The 12,854-nt window shown below is 42.1% G+C and overlaps 1 protein-coding gene across 1 annotated transcript in view; it reads right to left on the reverse strand.

Moving 5' to 3' along the window:
* Window positions 1-3,987: 3,987 nt before the first annotated feature.
* LOC120058721 (protein bassoon-like) overlaps window positions 3,988-12,854 on the reverse strand; it is a 128,212-nt gene continuing 119,345 nt past the window's right edge. The window contains exons 11-12 of the mRNA XM_039007464.1: window positions 8,557-8,688; window positions 3,988-4,133 (exon numbers count right to left, since the gene is read on the reverse strand). Of these exons, the coding sequence (XP_038863392.1) occupies window positions 3,988-4,133; window positions 8,557-8,688 (278 nt within the window). The remainder of the gene's footprint in view (window positions 4,134-8,556; window positions 8,689-12,854) is intronic.

Genomic DNA, 12,854 nt, shown 5'->3' on the forward strand with positions numbered 1-12,854 from the left:
CACACATGCAGAGATCATCCGTTCACCTACTCTGCGTCTCACAAAGACACAGCATTTGGAACCAAAAATCTCAGATTTGGACTAATCAGACCAAAGGACAGATTTCCACCGGTCTAATGTCCATTGCATGTGTTACTTAGCCCAAGCAAGTCTCTTCTTATTGTTGTCCTTTGGTAGTGGTTTCTTTGCAGCAAATCGACCATAAAGGCCTGATTCATGCAGTCTCCTCTGAACAGTTGTTGAGATGTGTCTGTTACTTGAACTCTGTGAGGCATTTATTTGGACTGCAATTTATGAGGCTGGTAACTCTAATGAACTTATCCTGTGCAGCATAGGTAACTGGGTCTTCCTTTCCTGTGGCAGTTCTCATGAAAACCAGTTTCATCATAGCGCTTGATGGGTTTTTGCGACTGCACTTGAAGAAACTTTAAAAGTTCATGAAATGTTCCGTATTGACTGACCTTCATGTCTTAAAGTAATGATGGACTGTCGTTTCTCTTTGGTTATTTGAGCTGTTCTTGCCATAATATGGACTTGGTCTTTTACCAAATAGGGCTATCTTCTGTATACCACCGCTACCTTGTCACTACACAATTGATTGACTCAAATGCATTAAGGAAAGAAATTCCACAAATTAACTTTTAACAAGGCACACCTGTTATTAATTGAAATGCATTCCAGGTGACTACTTCATGAAGCTGGTTGAGAGAATGCCAAGAGTGTGCAAAGCTGTCATCAAGGCAAAGGGTGTCTACTCTGAAAAATCTCAAATATAAAATATATTTAGATTTGTTTAACACTTTTGGTTACTACACGACTCCATATGTGTTATTTCATAGTAACAGTGTAGATAATAGTTTTAAAAAACCCTGTAATGATTAGGTGTCCAAACGTTTGCCTGGTACTGTATATATAATTTATATATTTAATCTCTTCATAGAATTGGCTTAATTCTTCAGCAGCTTTATTCACTTTACGGAATAAGAAGTGCACAAATTGGCAGCCAAATATTGGGATCCACGGCTGTACTGTACGTAGAAGACCATTCACTGTACCCATGCTTGAAGCAATAAGATGGCAGACTTTTATGACAGTTTTATACATTAAAGAAATGGCATCCGATTCCCTATAGCCTTTAGTGCACAAATAGAAATAGCCTGCCGTTTTAGGGTGCCTATATAGTTAATCCTTTGGCAACGGGTCCCAATTTTCAGTGAGGAGACTCAAACATGCCCCCCAAAAAAAACATTGAATCAAATTCCTGACGTAAAAGTATTGTAGCTATATACAAACAAGTCAATTTGTTTTTGTAGCAGGAACGCTACAATAAAGCAGTATTTTTCTCAGGCATGACAACGAGTGATATTCAGTTGTTTTTTTCTTCCCTAGTATTTCCCCTAAATATGATTAATTGCATAGAACGTTTGAAATGGAAAAGTTGCTGTCGACCACACACTTATGTTTTATTTTTCAAATATTGGTTTGTTTTGTGGTTTTGTAATAGGATGATGAGAAACACACGCATACTCACACATACACACAGACATCAGGACCGTAACGATACAGAAGTGACTGTTACTGAGATTTTGCCGGAGCATGCTTTATCCCAGCGTCCACACACACAGAGAGAGAGAGAGAGACAATATACATCAGGTTTGGGATCCCATCAGTAGGCCCCTGTAGCATCGGAGTGCCTGACCAGTCCCACCTGACCAGTCGAACTACACTGCACTGCAAAGAACAGCAGGAAGAACACTGACCTGAGAGGTTTCTGTGACAACTGTCAACATCTTGGGGTTTGCAGTTTGGTCGCAAAAACAAAGGCAAATAACTATCTGTGACTGAACCAACTGTATCTTTGACCCTTCAGCGTCTAATGCTCCAAACACCTTTAACATGCACATAACTCATACAGCCACATGTGAGTGTGCGCAGACTAGGTTTCTCCAGTGTGTCAACCTCAGTATATTTGAAACACATAGCCTATATGTTCTACTTCAGTCAGTAAGTATCATCTCTTTTCCTTTTTGTGTTCTTTTGGATATTAAAACATTTGTAGTAAGCCAGAAAACATGAAAACCCATTGATGATGATGACAGTCAACAATAGAATGCTTAAGTACTTCAAGTCAGATTCAATGGTGATTTGCACTGGTTTGTATTCAGTGCCTCTCTGCTGTCTTGCAGTGCTCACATATCAAAATGGGCAGATAGTATGTGCCTTGTCTGGGCAGTAACAAAGTACAAGAATGGATTTCCAGGGTCGTATTCATTAGAGCACACCGTTGCAAAACGTTTTTACAACGGATTTAGGGTTTCTTATTGGACAATTTCAGGTAGTACCTCCCTGTTTCAGTCCGTTGTTTCTTCGGTTTGGTGCCTAGTGAATGTGACCCAGGTGTGGCCCTGTTAAGATGTGATAGCAGAAAATCGCACAACTCAGATATACAGACAGAGGCAACACATTCCTGACCACTGATTTTTTAAATGACACAAGACTGTGTTCTTTACTGACTTTCTTCCACATACTATTGCATTTTCATAAATCATCATAAATCAATAAATAACGTAATCAATTATTATGGCAACCATAAACACATAAATGTATGAAAAATAAATCATATAAATCATTTCAAACCTAAAAGTGAAACAACATACAAAAATATTAAATGAATCTCACGTAAAAAAAAGTCTGCAATGAAAATAAGCTTTATGGACACAACATGGAGTACAAAAATAAGAGATGTCACTTTCCTCTAAATAAAAAGAATGGCATGATTAAGGCGAATCCGCTATCATGTAACAGAAAATCAGGCAAATACAGAGCGAGAACGAAAAACTGTTGTAAAAAAATAAAAATAAAAATAAATAATCACCAGAGATCCAAACGTTGTGGGAAGGTTCAGAAACACTATGAACCCAAACGTTCTGGGGATGTTTTTTATTTTCTTATTAATGGCTTTGCAATGGCTGAAAAAAAAAAACCTAGCCACATTCGACTCTCATGGTGCAACCAAAACCTCCCGAATGATGATTCTCCCATTCTGTGGCCAGATTCAGTGTTATGTCCACCTTGTCTTCTTTTGCAGTTTTTTTTAAATTAGTTTTATTATTAACCAGTGTCTTATGGCCTCTGTGATTGAAATGGTGAACAGTGTAAGGTCTTGGATATAAAGTTCCATGCATTCAAAATCCTAAATCCACTATACACTTCTTAGACACATAAAAAAAAGACAAAGAATGAGTCAGCATAAAAATAAAAAAACGGTGCCTTCTTTCATTCTGGAATGTAAAGATAAAAACAGAACAAACCGTGGAGTCGTCATGCTAGTCATCCTTATTATGTATTTTCTTCTTCTTCTTCTTCTTCTTCTTCTTCTTCTTCTTCTTCTTCTTCTTCTTCTTCCCTAAATTGTTATCAGCATCCAAATGAAACAGGAAGTATTTAGTACCAGAAAAACCTACGAAGCGCTTCAGTTTTCTTTTCTTTATTCGGAGATGAAAGGAGAGTGTGTCTGAGCACAGGCTTACGGAATCAAGGATCCTAACCTGCCACCATGGTCACGCCCCCTGGGATGTGTTCCGCCCCCAGCAGGCAGCAGCACAACAGCCCACAGACTAGAGCAGTGGTTCCCAACCAGGGGTACTAGGACTTCCGGGGGGTATTTGGCCTATCAACAAGGGGGGTACTTGAGAAGACTCATGAGATAATAGGCCGACTGGTAAAATGCACATGAGGAGGTACTTCCGTGGTACTCCGGGCAGATCAAAATTCAGTTACCTGAAAAAAGGTTGGGAACCACTGGACTAGAGGATAGCATCATCAGTGTGCTGGGGTGTCACAGTATTGTGGCTCCCTCCCATCCTCCTACAGAGCAGCTGGATGGAGTATTCCTTAGTACAGAGCCCATTCCCTAAAGGATAATGGCTGTTGGCGAGGTGGTGCTGAAAACCCGGACAGTGGCAGAGACCAGGCAGAACAGGCTCTCTATTCAGCTAGCCGCTCTCTGGAAGGGTCCTCGGGGCTTGGGACCTCCGTGCAGACCACAGCCCTAGGGTGTTCTGGTGGTCCCAGGGTGTCAGGGGCCTGGTTCTTTGGCTGTGGGCATTGCAGCCTGGTGGCCGCAAAACGATCTGGAGAACGTGAACACAAAGTCAGGTGACTGGTATCCTATGAGTATCTTACAATAGCCTGAATGAAACAGTAAACACATTTAAATGGATCTCCAATGAATGACAGAGGAATGCACAACTTAATGAAATAATTCTGTGGAAATAAGCGTTCTAAATGAACCCTCTCATTATATGCAGAGTTGAGCATACGATTAGAACAGAGTGAAATCCTATGATTCAACACTAGATGGTAGAAGAGCAGAAGAAAAGCAGGACTGAACTGTACAGTGTACTGAGGTCTGTGCAGGTTATGTAATTATACTACCTCTCTATTACATTACACTCAGTTTATCCTCAGTGAAACACATTTAACAAAATATTAACAGTAACAACCATTCATTGAATATTGTGATTGTAAGGGCATGGCAGCCTACACGTAGGCTCTCGCTCACTGTATCGGACATAAACACAGCAGAACAGTCCATTTCACAGACAGCTCGAAACACAAGATGGTCTAGTGTGCACGAGGCTCCATTCATTCCATCAGCGGCACCAATATCTGTATATGAGAACGCTATGCTGAGAGAGACAGACTGGGGCTGTGGTCACATGGGGCGGTTAGTCATCATGGCATGGTTGGCTGCAACACCTTGCACTACAGATATACAGCATCTCAGGCAGCACACTGCCATTTCTGACAGGTGAACCCGACGGACATACTGTATGTTGTCGACCGATAATGCATCAGTCACACACTGGATTCAAATTAATCTTCTCCAGAAGGGAATCAACCACGCTTAAATGTATTATTTAAGGAGACATTGTGTTCGCTTCCGGAACGTCTCCACTGAGATAACAGCCGTATAGGATTACAGAGCATTATGGGTGCTGTAGTTGTACATCATCATCATAAGCCAGCGGGAGTATGTGTTTAAGGAGATGTGACTGTGTGTTATGCTAATGAGGGCGTGTTAATCAGATATACTAGGGGAAGTTACGGTAGAGCCTGTTAAGGCGTTCTCCTTGAGCTTGTCTAACAGGACCCCACGGGGACAGCCATTCAAAACTAAAGTTCCAGTCCTCAACACTAGGGGTTTTATATTTGGTTCATTGGGTTGCTATGATGTAATGTACTGTAACATGGTCTCTCTCTCTCTCTCTCTCTCTCTCTCTCTCTCTCTCTCTCTCTCTCTCTCTCTCTCTCTCTCTCTCTCTCTCTCTCTCTCTCTCTCTCTCTCTCTCTCTCTCTCTCTCTCTCTCTCTCTCTCTCTCTCTCTCTCTCTCTCTCTCTCTCTCTCTCTCTCTCTCTCTCTCTCTCTCTCTCTCTCTCTCTCTCTCTCTCTCTCTCTCTCTCTCTCTCTCTCTCTCTCTCTCTCTCTCTCTCTCTCTCTCTCTCTCTCTCTCTCTCTCTCTCTCTCTCTCTCTCTCTCTCGTATTCTGTGCACTGCTGCCCCACTGTGGTAGAAGGAAGCCTCCGTGAGCGTAGTGATCAATTCCTATAATGTCTGTGTGTTCCTGCACAATTTGATGTGTGTGATATTCCCGCCTTCCTGTGAGTCTCAGGCGATGTCAGGTGATCCACACGGTAATGCTATCTTCAATAATGCTATGTTAAGCATGAGGGGGTCGGTTCAGGTGTCACGTTACAGGACGTTTAGATATCACGTCGAAACGTATTGTGTGGAACAGTTAGCTGTTAGCCGTATTCATTACATTTCGATCCCAGTGAATACAACCAAGTCGCCCTGTGACCCTAAAAGGCCGTGACCTCAATGGGCACCATGGGAGAGCAGGGCTCCGATGTCACAACTTCACAACACAATCATCAACCAATCAGGAGTGTTCTCTTCTGTCACAAAGGCAATGATGCTATAATATAAACAAACGTTGTGGCTGTTCTGTTTGCTCCTCCAACGCTGCTTGCCTTGGTTCCACAGCTTTATTCTTGGGCCTAGTTAATTACTCCGGAGAGGTTATATAACAATGCTGGTTTGTCATTTTCAACGTAGCAAAGCAATCATACGTTACTACTGCGTGATATGAAATCTATTATGCACCATGGGGGAAGAGGAGGAGGTAGAGAGAAGAGGAGGAGGTAGAGAGAAGAGGAGGTAGAGAGAAGAGTTGGTAGAGAGAGAACGGAAGGTAAAGAATGGTTACTTTAGCAAACAAAGGTAAACCAGAGCCATCTGTACTTGTAGCGGATGAACAGTGAAGAGTTGAGAAGTGTACAGTGTATGTTGTGGGGTGGGGGAGTGGAGAAGAAGGGGTCCCGGGGGGAGGTGGATGGATACACAATCTTCTGGCACACATTACCACGTCACTCAATCTCATATCCATCCACGGATACTGTTACAGGCCAAAGAGACTTTCCATAGTCAGAGAGCGTGCTCTGTTCTCTGTGAATATGATGAGTCCAGTTCATAACCGGATAACCCACTTCATCTAATTCACTGATGCATTATTAAAAACAGCGGGCTAGCCAGAAAGTAACAATACCCTAACTATACATGCTTGAGGGTAGAGTGTTTTGTTTAAAGGAAAGATCCACTAAACATTTTTGTGACTCTTTGCTTCTTGAAAGTGACACTTTGCTTCTTGAGAGTCCAATATCTTGTGCTACGCTTGACTGCAGACATGCAAAACATTTTGGGACTGTATCAACAGTGGATTAATGAAGAAAATACCAAATGATACCAATTTTGGAGTGGTGTTTTTCTTTAACTATTTGTCTCCCGATGCTTTGTGATATAAAGGGACTGCAGTTGAACCACAAGATACTCTGCTGTTCAGTTACAAACTACTATAATCAAATATGGGATTTTCTATGCTCTCTATAAACTGGTAGAAGAGGTAGAAGATAACAAAATGGTGCTAACACTGCCAAAACGAATGACACAATGCCACAGACAAGTGTAGGTAGAATTTACCCTGGATTACATGCTCTCTCATTGAGTCTTTCAATGTGCCTTATATTAACCCTCGGAGGTAAGATCAAAACTCTTCATGAAGGTTGTGTCACATACATTTGGACATCGAAGGCCATTCGGCAGACTCTTCTATAGCCCTGGTTGCCCATAGAAACGTGACCTGCGGTTGGCCCTAGAGAATCGCAGTGTCAATGCCAGTGTATGGATGTTACAGTAATATGGCTGTTACAGTGCACTCATGCAGAGGCTGACAGAGAGCCCATGGGTCAAGGGTCAGGGTTCATGAAAAGGTTAGCGCAAGGTGCAGTGCTGGTTTGCAGTAAACAGTATCAGCCTATTATATGTAAACAATAGCAGGAGTTACTTGACTGCAACATATTAAGAGATGAAGAATCTAGAATCTACCTTTGCTGCGAACTAAATCTTTCCCACACCATCACTGCATAATTAACTATATTAGTAAATAATGATTATTGTTTTGTGATAATTCTTGTGTCATTAGTGTATTACTAAGAGGTACCCACCATCCTACCTTTTCTAATCTTAGTTGTGTTCGATGAGTCTGTGTGCACTACTTACTGTCTGGCCTGCCAGAGAAAGCAGCATTGTTTCTCTGCAATCGTGGGCTCAGGCCTGGAACATGCAGCATCCATTGATTCCTGTCCTCATTGGCTGAATGAGGGTGGGAAAAAACAATCAATCTTGAGCTGATTGATCATGATCACGTTAGGTTCGCTAGTCTTTTCCAATTATATTTTTAAATTCTGCAACTTGAAATATACACAATACTGTATGTACTACTTACTAATAAGTTAATTGTCATTTATGTTTTTCCATATTACACTACAATAAAGCCATCGAGTCTCTTTGGAAAATACATACTTTACAAAGTAGTTTTGTTGATGTAATTTTCTGAAAATGAGGGAGCTTTAGGCAGGGAATAGAGATTTTGGACTCACCAGTGCGCTCAGATTTCCTCTATCGATGGCTATATCTCCCCCCCCCCCCCCCTCTCTCTCATAGTAAAACAAAGCAGGGGTCTTCCTAGGTTTTTCTGGTACGAAGCCTCACAACGTCCTCCATAACATTTACAGACACCTGAAATCACACGATCCGTGAGACTCCCACTTGTCACTTACTGGGGTGAGCTGTCATACCGTTCTAAAATCCTTGTTCAGGACACAGGAGAGACACTCAAATCTGCACATAGGGCCTACAAACAATTCACACAAAGTGGTCCGGGGGAAAAAACGGAACCACCCACACACAGTTAGAAGAAATAGTATTTTTACTTGGTAACACAGGTGAACACTTACCTTCATCTCAACACCTCACCACAACGAGGTGAACTTCTTGCCAAAACCGGAGATAGCTGTTGGAGGGAAGGAGGGAGAGAGAGAGAGAGATTAGGCATATTGTAGCAAGTAGAATGGACTGTAAAGGTTACGTGATGGAATAACATGAAAGTTCCACAGCGAGAGCGAGAGTAAAATGTCTGAGATCCAGCATGGCACCTTCTCCTAGTTTTCCTGCTGCCTCCGCAGGGTTTCCTGGTAGGACTTTAGAGAGGAGACTATCCCCCTCCATCCCCGGTTGACCTGTTGCCGCGCTCCCGATGCCACTGGGTCTAGGGGCGGCCTTGGAGCCTGCAGGGAGAAGGGGGAGGGGGAGGGGGATGGATGATGATTAGAAACTGATTCTCCGAAAATGTACCTACAGTACGAGAAAGAATCTTAAAATATAGTTGAATGCTGATAAGTGTAAACTATGTTTGGTGTACTTTTCAATTCAAATACTTTCTTTTTAATCCAGTTGATGCCATACTCCAGTTTAGTGCACACTAACACAACAGTCTGAAGCCATTGCATTTATCTGGAGATGACCGCACCAGCTTTTGACATAAATCTGATACCCAATTTGCGCTTTACAGACTGTTTCGGACCCGGGTCTCTATTTCCACAGAACTGTCTATGCAACTGTTAGCGAGGTGATGGGACTGTATAGACTATAGCAGGTATTCCACCAGGGGTACGCGCAATGCCGTCGGGGGTACGCCAAATAAAAATGTGATTCACATTAAAAAAAAAAAATTAAGAATCGAACTATCTGTTTATATTTTCCAACAAAGCTATACATTTGGGTGAGGTTTTTTTCTCGCCTGAGTAGCCTCGTTTCACTGCCAAAAATAAAATTCAACCATCTAGTGTTCAGCGAAATAACAACACAATGTCAAATACAGGTAGCCTAGTCAAATATTAACATCCAATCACATTAACTGTTACTCTCTCGCGGGAATTCCACTAACGGTCCGTATGTAGCCTGCTGCTGCTCATGTTGGTATCTGTACTGATGGCGCAAAACCCATGACAGGGAGACATAGTGGAGTGGTAATGCCCATGCAAGCAGTTGCTCCCGACGCCACTTGGGTACACTGCAGCATCCACCGAGAGGCTCTTGCTGCCAAGGGAATGACTGACAGCTTGAAAGACGTTTTGGACAATACAGTGAAAATGGTTAACTTTGTTAAAGCAAGGCCCACGAGCAACTCTCGTGTATTTTCTGCACTATGCAATGATATGGGCAGCGACCATGTAACGCTTTTACAACATACGCTGATTATCAAGGGGCAAAGTATTGACACGTTTTTTTAAAATTGAGAGATGAGCTTAAAGTTTTCTTTACTGACCATAATTTTCACTTGTCTAACAGCTTGCATGATGACGAGTTTCTCACACGACTGGCCTATCTGGGTGATGTTTTTTCTTGCATGAATGATCTGAATCTAGGTTTACAGGGACTCTCTGCAACTATAGTCAATGTGCGGGACAAAATTGAGGCTATGATTAAGAAGCTATTCTCTGTCTGCATTAACAAGTACCACACACAGGTCTTTCCATTATTGTATGATTTTTTGTGTGCAAATTAACTCAAGCTTACAGACAATGTCAAATGTGATATAGCGAAGCACCTGAGTGAGTTGGGTGCGCAATTACGCAGTTACTTTACCAGAAACAGATGACACAAACAACTGGATTCGTTATCCCTTTCATGCCCTGCCTCCAGTCGACTTACCGATATCTGAACAAGAGAGCCTCATCGAAATTGCAACAATCGGTTCTGTGAAAATTTAATTGAATCAGAAGTCACTGCCAGATTTCTGGATTGGGCTGTGCTCAGAGTATCCTGCATTGGAAAATCGCGCTGTTAAGACACTGATGCCCTTTGCAACCACGTTCCTATGTGAGAGTGGATTCTCGGCCCTCACTAGCATGAAAACGACTAAATACAGGCACAGACTGTGTGTGGAAAATGATTTAAGACTGAGACTCTCTCCAATAAAACCCATCCTTTCAAGCACATCATTCTCATCAACCTGTGGTGAGTTATTCACAATTTTTGATTCACAAATAAGGTTTTATATGTAAGATGGTTAAATAAAGAGCAAAATTATTGATTATTATTATATTATTATTTGTTTCCTGGTCCTATAAGAGCTCTTTGTCACTTCCCACGAGCCGGGTTGTGATAAAAACCCACACTCATTCTTATGTGTAATAAATGTATCCTATAGTGTGTGTGTGTGGCAGGCTTACAATGATGGCAAAACACAGCATTTGAGAGTGCGCTGACCCTGGTGCTAGAGGGGGTACGCAGCTGGAGGTTGAATGTTTGAATGGGTACGGGACTATAAAACGCCATCCAGGACATACATGCCAGTATTTCTGAAAAAGGCCCAAACAATTGTCAGACTCCAGCCACCCGAGACATGGACTGTTCTCCATGCTCCCATACAGCAGGCGGTACCGGTGAATCAAGGCTCAGATAAACAGACTCCGAAACAGTTTCTATCCCCTGGCCACAAGACTGTTAAATAGCTAACAACTACTGCTCTCACTCACACCTAAGCTGCTGCTAAAATGATTATTGATTTGATTTATTACCACCGCTACTCTTCTATTACCATTAGTATTTATCTATGTATCCTACTACTGGTCACTATTACTTCTGTTTACATGTATATATTACCATTAGTATATTACCACAAGTATTTATATATTCCTGCCACCAGTCACTTTTCAGCCCTGTTTACATGCACAGTACCAGTCAAAAGTTTGGACACACATACTCATTCAAGGGTTTTTCTTTATTTTTGCTATTTTCTACATTGTAGAATACTAGTGAAGACATCAAATAACACACACGGAATCATGTAGTAACCAAAAAAGTAACCAAAAAAGTGTTAAACAGATTCTTCAAAGAAACCACCCTCTGCCTTGATGACAGCTCTGCACACTCTTGGCATTCTCTCAACCAGCTTCACCTGGAATGCTTTTCCAAAAGTCTTGAAGGAGTTTTTTTTAGGATAAAAAGAAACAGAAAAGAGCTAAGGACAGGCAATCCTGGTTCAGTCTGCTTTCCAACAGACACTGGGAGACAAATTCATCTTTCAGCAGGACAATAACCTAAAACACAATATACACTGGAGTTGCTTACCAAGACAACATTGAATAATTCTGAGTGGCCTAGTTACAGTTTTGACTTAAATCGGCTTGACAATCTATGGCAAGACTTGAAAATGGGGCCTCCCGAGTGGCACAGCGGTCGAAGGCCCTGCATCGCAATGCTAGAGGCGTTTCTACAGACCCGGGCTCGATCCTGGGCTGTATCACAACCGGCCGTGATCGGGAGTCCCATAGGGCGGTGCACAGTTGACCCAGCGTCGTCTGGGCTAGGGAAGGTTTTGGCAGGGGGGGCTTTACTTGGCTCATCGCACCCTAGTGACTCCTTGTGGCGGGCCGGGCGCCTGCAGGCTGACCACGGTCGTCAGGTGAACGGTGTTTCCTTCAACACATTGGTGCGGCTAGCTTCCGGGTTAAGCGGGCAGGTGTTAAGAAGCGCGGTTTGGCGGGTCATGTTTCGGAGGATGCATGACTTGACCTTTGCCTGCTGAGCCCGTTAGGGAGTTGCAGCGATGAGACAAGATTCAACTTGGGGAGAAGTATTATTAAACAATTTTTTTAACCAAAAAAATCCTTGAAAATGGCAAATTAATCGCAAGAAGCCCGAATAGATATAATATTTGCCTTAAAGATAATCATTTAAAACCTTGCTTACATTTGTGTATGATTACATGTATAGTTGAAGTTAGAAGTTTACATACACCTTAGCCAAAAACATTTAAACTCAGTTTTTCACAATTCCTGACATTTCATCCTCGTAACAATTCCCTGTCTTAGGTCAGTTAGGATCACCACTTTATTTTAATAATGTGAAATGTCAGAATAATAGTAGAGAGAATGATTTATTTCAGCTTTAATTTCTTTCATCACATTCCCAGTGGGTCAGAAGTTTACATACCCTCAATTAGTATTTGGTAGCATTGCCTTTAAATTGTTTAATTTGGGTCAAATGTTTCAGGTAGCATTCCACAACTTTCCCACAATAATTTGGGTGAATTTTGGCCCATTCCTCCTGACAGAGCTGGTGTAACTGAGTCAGGTTTGTAGGCCTCCTTGCACGCACATGCTTTTCAGTTCTGCCCACAAATCTTCTATAGCATTGAGGTCAGGGCTTTGTGATGGCCACTCCAATACCTTGACTTTGTTGTCCTTAAGCCATTTTGCCACAACTTTGGAAGTATGCTTGGGGTCATTGTCCATTTGGAAGAGCCATTTGCAACCAAGCTTTAACTTACTGACTGATGTCTTGATATGCTGCTTCAATATATCCACATAATTTTCCTACCTCATGATGCCATCTATTTTGTGAAGTGCTCCAGTCCCTCCTGCAGCAAAGCACCTTCACAACATGA

Source organism: Salvelinus namaycush, chromosome 14 (assembly GCF_016432855.1).
Source record: "Salvelinus namaycush isolate Seneca chromosome 14, SaNama_1.0, whole genome shotgun sequence".
Taxonomy (NCBI): domain Eukaryota; kingdom Metazoa; phylum Chordata; class Actinopteri; order Salmoniformes; family Salmonidae; genus Salvelinus; species Salvelinus namaycush.